The sequence below is a fragment of the Papaver somniferum genome, chromosome 1 (assembly GCF_003573695.1).
Source record: "Papaver somniferum cultivar HN1 chromosome 1, ASM357369v1, whole genome shotgun sequence".
NCBI classification, from domain to species: Eukaryota; Viridiplantae; Streptophyta; class Magnoliopsida; order Ranunculales; family Papaveraceae; genus Papaver; species Papaver somniferum.
The window spans coordinates 66,190,913-66,198,868 of record NC_039358.1 but is presented as its reverse complement, the minus strand read 5'-3'; the positions used below and the strand labels follow the sequence as shown (position 1 = coordinate 66,198,868).

Genomic DNA, 7,956 nt, shown 5'->3' with positions numbered 1-7,956 from the left:
CATTCTTTCTCTGTTCTTCCTGCTCCCTCTCCTGTCTTCAATCACTTTTATAGACTCACCTATTTTACCAATTTCCCACCTAGGGTTTCAGAGATGGATAGAGGGGAAATTGGTGAAATAAGTGGCTAGAGATATAAGGTAAGGTGGTGTTTCGTTAGAGTGGTTATGGAAGTCGTAGGGTGGCTGTGGCAGAGGTGGTGTCTGAGGCAGAGACAATGGTGATGAGAGAGGTGGTGTTTGCGGCAGAGACAGGGTATGGGATGAAGATGGAGAAATTTGGGAAGAAGAGGAGAAGTCGATGGTTTTGGGAGAAGATATTTGGTGCTAGCGTGTTGAGCGGGTGTTTTTAATCGCAACTCAACTCAATGAAATACTTATTTAAAGATTATGGTCTCAAGGATAGTCGAAAAGAGTTAAAAGATATTTGCTTATTATGCCTGGTTAAAAATTGAAGAACACATATTGACACACCTTAAAAGATGAAAAAACAACAACAAACTAGACTATGCTATCTTTTGATCAAATTTCATCACAAAATGTTAACGGAATCAGGCAAATAGGAGCTTAATCTAATGCCATGTCTATTATCTTTAACCTCGTAAAACCCAAACCTTTTAAACCATGTAAATCACTAACAAAATTCACTTCAAATCCATGATGGAAGCACACCCCAAGAAAAAAAAAGCAAAAACAAGCCTAAAAGAGCCTCTTTCATTTCACCCACAATCTAGTCCATCCAACGGACAATTTCTTAAAAACCATAAACGGTCAAGATTGGTATTTTGAAAATGTTAGCGATCCGCATGAGGTATAAACAACCAATCACATCCCAGAACTCCTGTGTACTAGGATCGCAATCCGAAACACTCTTAAACAACCAATCAGATACCAGAATCTCATTTGTAACGTCAAACTCTAAACTTATTATAAATACCCACCCATCGAATTGACAAAATTTCACACCCAAACTTTCTGCACTAATCAATTCTTCTCATAGAGAGCAAAAAAAAAAAAAAATCTTCAAATAATTTTTAATAGTTTCAAGAGAAAATGTCTGAACAACAACAACAAGTAGAAGATCTGAACGCAGCACCAGCAATGGAGGAGGTAGTTGAACAACAACAACAACCACAACCAGAAGAAGAAGCACCTGTTGCAACCGAAGGTGCTGAGAAACCAGAGAAATCAGTGAAAGAGAAGAAACCCAGAGCTCCTAAGACTGCTCCTTCACATCCAAGTTATTTTGAGGTAAAACCATTAACTCTGGAATCTTATTTCATTTTTGGTATTTTTTTGTTTTAATCTAGGGTTTGTTTTTAATTTGGGGATTTTGTGTGTTTATGATGTAGATGATTAAGGAAGCTTTGGTAGCGTTGAATGAGAAGAGTGGATCTAGTCCTCATGCTATTGCTAAGTTCATTTCAGAGAAACACAAAGATTTGCCATCAAATTTTAACAAGATGTTGGGGGTTCAATTGAAAAACTGTACTGCTAATGGGAAATTGACTAAGGTTAAGGCTTCTTTCAAACTTTCTGATGGTGCAAAGAAAGCTGTGAAATCTGCTGGTGCTGAGAAGAAGAAACCAGTCAAAGCTAAATCATCTACTGCTGCTGTTTCCAAATCTAGAGGTGGTGTTAAGAAAGCTGCATCTAAGAAAGTTGCTGCTTCTTTGAAGAAGAAAACTGCTGCTGGAGTTAAACCTAAGCAGGTGAAATCAATCAAATCTGCATCTGCAAAGGCTGTTCCAAAGGGGAAGAAACCAGTATCTGCTAAGGCTTCTGATCCTTCTCATCCTACTTACTTTCAGGTATAAAATCATAACCCTAGAAATTTTGTCTCAGTTTTGATGTTCTATTATTATTTACAGATAGATCTTTGTGGTATTGAAATCTGAATTAATTTTTGGGGGTTTTGTTTGCAGATGATCAAGGAAGCTATTCTGGCTTTGAAAGAGAGATCTGGGTCAAGTCCAATTGCAATTGCTAAGTACATGGAAGAGAAACACAGTAAAATTTTGCCTGAAAACTATAAGAAGCTTTTGGCTGTTCAATTGAAGAAATGTGTTGCTAGTGAGAAATTGATTAAGGTTAAAGCTTCCTTCAAGCTTTCTGATGCAGCAAAGAAAGATGTTAAAGCTGCTCCTAAAGCTGTTGCTGAGAAGAAGAAACCAGAAACTAAACCTAAAACTGCTGCTGCTGTTGTTCCAAAAGCCAAGGCTGGAAAGAAATCTGCATCCACTGCTGCTCCAACAAAGAAGAAGGCTGCAACTGCTGTAGCTAAGAAAGATGGTTTGAAGAAGCCTGCAGCTGCTGTTGCAAAGAAAGCTGGTTTGAAAAAGAAGCCTGCTAGTGTTGTTACTAAGAAAGCAGCAGCTGTGAAGAAGCCTGCTGGTGTTGTTGCTAAGAAAGCAGGTTTGAAGAAGCCTGCTGCTGTTGCTGCAAAGAAAGTTGGTCTTAAGAGGAAGGCAAATGCAGCTACTCCTGTTAAACCTAAGCAACCCAAGTCCATCAAATCTCCTGCAGCTAAGAGAGCTAGAAGAGCTTAAATCAGATTGTTAAGTGTTCTTAGTTTTTAGTCTGTGGTTGTAGATGTCAAATACATATATGTTAGTCTGTTTTCGTCCTTATTGTTGTGTAGTCCTGCAACTCTTGTTTAGTATTAATGGAAGAAGGTAAACAATTTTCAAGATTCTGTTTACAGTGTTACATTTCAATGGAAATATTCAAATAACGAAAGATCTGCATTCCAATTGAAGTCACCAACTGTTAATGGAAATATTTTGTTCACCATAACTATGAGATTTTGATGACATTTCTCACTACTTGAGGCTGCAAAACAACTTGATAGCACCAGCAAACAAGCAATGCATAAACCTTGAAATCTCTTATATGAATTTCCAATGTGTTGTCACATTGCTTTGCCAGGATTTAGTAGTGTCCTGTAACTCTTGTTTTTGTATTAATGGAAAAAAGAAACATTTTTCAAGATTTTGGTTAGGATTCTTCATTTACTGCCATTACCTATTGTAAGTAAGATCACAATCAAGGAGTAATTATTAGTAAAAGATATGCTGCTTATCAATTCAAGTATCCAAGAAAATAATGATGCAGCAGCAAGCAACAAAAATAGTTCCAACTTCCAACAACAACCCAACAATGGACACATTCAATACAATATCCTGTTGGTGCTGCAACAATGGTGATGCCTCATCAGATAATACCAATTCAAGCCACTTGACTGTTGATGGAAATAAGGATATGAAATAACTATGAGATGTTACTGACATTTCTCACTACTTGATATTGAATAACCACAGGGATAGCACCAGCAAACTAGCAATACATTAACCTTGCAATGTATATGAAGTTCCAATCTAATGTCCATTGCTTTGCCAAGAATCTTAATAATCCTGCAACTCTCTTGTTTTGCATAATGGAAGAAAGGAAACATTTTTCAAGATCTTGTTTACGATTTACTGCATTTACTTTTGTAAATAAGATCACAATCAAGGAGTAATTATTAGTTAAAGATATGCAAGTCGAAAAATGAATGATGCAGCAGCAAGTAACAAACATTACTGATCCACAACAGCAACAACAACCACAGCAATGGATACATCCAATGCAATATCCTGGTGGTGCTGCAACAATGGAGATCCCTCATCAGATGATACCTCAACATTATCCGACTCATTTTATGGGGTTCCCTCATCAACAACAGCAACAACATATTGAAGAACTTTTTTCTTCTTCAGAAGAGAATAAAACAATTTGGAATGATGACCTTCATTATTTGATGGATGAGAATCATGTTCATACTGGGAAGGTTATCAACATTAAGGTAACCCGTAGTAAGCAGACTTCAATGTCGAGGAATTGTTGAATTCGCCACCCGTGCCACAGCTGAATAGGTGTTGCAGGACTACAGTGGCACACCAGAACAGCCCCTCCGCTTGAACTGGGCATCTTTTAGCATGGGCGACAAGCATTCAGATGCAAGTTCTGACAAGTCTATATTTGTTGGTGGTTTGGCTTCAGATGTTACTGATACAGTATTGCAGGAGACTTTTGCCTCTAGACGCATTGATGCAAATACAGCAGGTATTTTGAAAGGTTATGGATTTGTGAGATTAGGTGATGATAGTGAGACGACAAGTGCCATGAATGAAATGAACAACGTGTATTGTTCAAGTAGAGCGATATGCATAGGTCCGCAACCTCAAGGAAGTAAGCTGCTTATCAACATCAATAGTCTTCACAAGGTGGTTATGCTTCAAATGGTGCATCAGACCATGATGGTGATTCTACTAACATAACGATATTCGTTCGGGGCTTGATTCCACCATCACTGATGAAGACCTAACACAAACCATTTCTCAGTATGGTTAGATTACATCTGTTAAAAATCTTAGGATATCTCTTGGCGAAGGATGTGGATTCGTACGGTTCGCTAATAGAAACAATGCTGAGGAAGCAGTGCTGCATTGGGAAAGTTGAATGGAAGGCAAACAGACTGTTTGTCTTTCTTGGGATTGTAATCCAGCAAACAAGCATATGAGAGCTGATCCTAGTGGCCAGTAGTGGTGCAGCATACAATGGAGAACAAGTATATGACTGCAGACATGCTGCACCTGGGTGGCTCAGGACTTAAGCATATACACTGCTGTTCCCGCAGCATATGGGTCATATCCAGTGTCAACCAACAAGAAGTAAGCTGAGGAAGCAAATAGAGTAGATAAGAGTGAGTTGTGATTGTGGAAGGTGGTGGTCATCCAACAAGAGTTACAAGACCACTCCAAGAGGATTTATGTAAAAGATTAGCTATATTAGCTATAATATCTAGCTTGTTGAGTGTTGCTGAAGCGCAGTGAGTGGGAGGTAATACTCTCTTGGCCGGTGTCCATAATCGAATTTTGACTCATCTAAGTCATCTTTGGCCCCTGGATTACTGTTAGGATTTTATCAAAACCTTATCTGAATTTAAAGAGCTTGACAGATATGGTGTCCTTTATTTTTTGTGGGTAGGTTTTTTGTATCTGGCATATAGAGCAGCTGCAGAAAAGCAGTATCAGTAGTTGATTTATCCTGGACAAGTTAGCTCTTTCTTGTCAAAAAGAAAAGAAAAGAAGAGTAGTATGGATAATTTTGATTTCACCTAAAAAATTAATTCAAGTATGTAGAACTTTCAATGAAAAATTTAGATGCGAATAATGACTTGTTGCCAACAGTTTTCATTACTTGCAACAGCATACCAACCCGGGATAACACCATCAAAATAGCATTACGTACACACAACTTACGCAAAAATTGTACCTGGGGTTTTCATTTATGTCCATTCCACTGCCAAGGCTTCATTTTGAGTGGTGGTCATTCAATAAGACCACTCCAAGTGGATTTATCTACAAGATTAGCTATATGATCTATAATATCTAGCTTGTTGAGTGTTAGTGAAACACCGTGAGGTAATACTCTCATGGTTTCTATAATCAAATTTTGAATCATCTATGGCCACTGGGTAGAGCTCGTCAGAGATATATGGTGTCATATATTTCTTTTTCTGTGTTTGGTGAATAATGCATATAGAGAAGCTGCAGAAAAGCAGTAGTAATAGTTGATTGATCCTGGATATCCAATGTAGTTATGTGGTAAGTTAAATGTTAGAATTAAGTAAGAAGACTAGTATGGATAATATTGATTTCACTTAAAAAAGAATAACTTAAAAAACGTTAATGGAAAAATTGGATACGATTATCAACGATTTGTTGCCAACATTTCTCATTACTTGCAACTGCATAAGCACCAGCAAAATAGCATTACATACACGCAAGCCTTGAAATTGTACATATGGTTCTCATATATGTCCATTCCATTGCCAAGGCTTCATTTTGAGCGATTCTCTATGTCTTGCTAGTATCTTTTAGTTCATACAACAGGGGATGGTGTGACAGGAACCCCATTGCTTTCTTCCGAACACCAAGGTTCCAATTGCAATGAGCACCTGCAAACCCCACTCTTTGAGAAAACTAAAATGACATGAAGAATAGTCGGAACGAGTGATGGGCTTGTAGCTTCCACAGGCTCAAACTTCAGTTACCCCTTATTAGTAGAAGCCCAATAATTTGTTACACAGTTAATAGGAAGTTGTCGGTTTTCAGCAGCCGACAGCTTACAAATTATAAACAACAATTGATGCTATTCTGATTCCTTTTAGATCCCTTCAGTTGGTCGGTTACCTGAGCTCGACAATAATTGTACCCAAAAAGAAACCAGAGAAAACACAAATACTCCTTATCTTTGTTTGTTAGAGTTCACGATCCGCACGAATACAAAACCAACCAATGAGAGCGCAGAATTCAGAGCATACAGATTTTGTGTTTTCTCTCAAACCAGAACCAATCCCACGTCGGTAAATACATCTCCACCGCCTTGACCACGTTTTGGTTAAAAAACTACTAATATAAATACCAACAAGTACCACCTCCTATCATCCACAAAAAAAGATTAGAAACCCCTAATTTCTCATCTCTCTTCCTTTTCAAAAAAATTGTCAGATCTCCTTTTCGTTTCATCAATGGCTCGTACTAAGCAGACCGCTCGTAAGTCTACCGGAGGTAAAGCTCCCAGGAAGCAACTCGCCACCAAGGTGAATTCATCTCTTCATCTCTTCTCCTCTAGATCTTTCTGATTTTGAATCTGAATCTGTTTTTTTATTTTCTGATTCGGCTTTCTTTTGTTAGATTTAGGGTTTTCTGTTCTAGTTTTTGATTTGATTTGTTTTTTGAGGTCTATTATTTTGATTTGATTTGTTTTTTGAGGTATATTGATTTGATTTGTTTTGATTTTGATTAGGCTGCAAGGAAATCAGCACCAACAACTGGAGGTGTTAAGAAGCCTCATCGTTACCGTCCCGGAACTGTTGCTCTTCGTGAGATCAGGAAATACCAGAAGAGTACTGAACTTTTGATCAGGAAGTTGCCTTTCCAGAGGTTGGTTCGTGAGATTGCTCAGGATTTCAAGACAGATCTTCGATTCCAGAGTCATGCTGTTCTTGCTCTTCAAGAGGCTGCTGAAGCTTATCTTGTTGGATTGTTCGAGGATACTAACTTGTGTGCAATTCACGCTAAGAGAGTCACAATCATGCCTAAAGACATCCAGTTAGCAAGGCGTATTCGTGGTGAAAGGGCTTAAGTTCTTTAATTGTTCTGTTTTCTAGGGTTTAATTTTTTAGGGTTATGGAGAATTTGTTTTTGCTTTGTAAATAAAGCAATTTACTCTTAATCAAGACAATCTTTTGTTTCATGAATTTTAAGATGTAGTTTGGGGTATGAATTTTTCATTATAATCAATGAAATCTATTCATTACTGATAATTTTTCTTTCAGATTTACTTTTATTGCTTTACTCGGTTATTATTTGTTGAATTAGTTGTTGAATTAGTTGAATGAGATGATTCTGTCTTTGCTTGGAGAAAGATTGATTGTGATAATCTTGAATTCAATTTGACCAAGTTATAGGATGGGTTTTTGCAGTATTGCTCTGCATATTACCCAAACAATCTGTGAAATGTTGATTGTTTAGACTTGTATGTGTTGTTGATTGTTTAGATATATTGTGTGTTCTGAAGCTGTGAATGATGAACATGTAGGTTTTCTGCATTTTCTCTTTGATGTAATTGGGCAGTATAACCTATTAATAACATGTCAATGCTGCATATTTTGTTGAATGCTGAATTCATTGTGGTTGAACTATGGATTGGTTTTCAGGGAAGGCTTAAGCTAGGATAAGACTCGAGTCTGTGAATGATATTCAGTTGTATTTTGATCCTGATTTCTCAGCATTCTGTAGTTCCTCAAGACTATTTCCCTAATTCAATTGCCTTCTGGGACAATAATCCCTACTAGGTGGTGTGTAACCAAGGCAAGCCTCTAGCATGTCAATGCTGCTATGTGAATGCTGA

The 7,956-nt window shown here is 37.6% G+C and overlaps 2 protein-coding genes and 1 pseudogene across 2 annotated transcripts; all 3 read left to right on the top strand.

Annotated features, from left to right (window-relative positions):
* The first annotated feature begins 969 nt into the window (after positions 1–969).
* On the top strand, positions 970–2,736 carry LOC113289736 (histone H1-like). The gene is made up of 3 exons (XM_026539100.1): positions 970–1,248; positions 1,350–1,808; positions 1,923–2,736. The coding sequence occupies exons 1-3, from the start codon at positions 1,051–1,053 to the stop codon at positions 2,544–2,546; spliced, it is 1,281 nt and encodes a 426-aa protein (XP_026394885.1). The 5' UTR covers positions 970–1,050; the 3' UTR covers positions 2,547–2,736.
* An 817-nt stretch (positions 2,737–3,553) lies between these two features.
* LOC113325946 lies at positions 3,554–4,581 on the top strand (annotated as a pseudogene).
* Positions 4,582–6,474: 1,893 nt separating this feature from the next.
* Positions 6,475–7,380, top strand: LOC113289728 (histone H3.3). The gene is made up of 2 exons (XM_026539090.1): positions 6,475–6,643; positions 6,850–7,380. The coding sequence occupies exons 1-2, from the start codon at positions 6,572–6,574 to the stop codon at positions 7,186–7,188; spliced, it is 411 nt and encodes a 136-aa protein (XP_026394875.1). The 5' UTR covers positions 6,475–6,571; the 3' UTR covers positions 7,189–7,380.
* Positions 7,381–7,956: the final 576 nt, after the last annotated feature.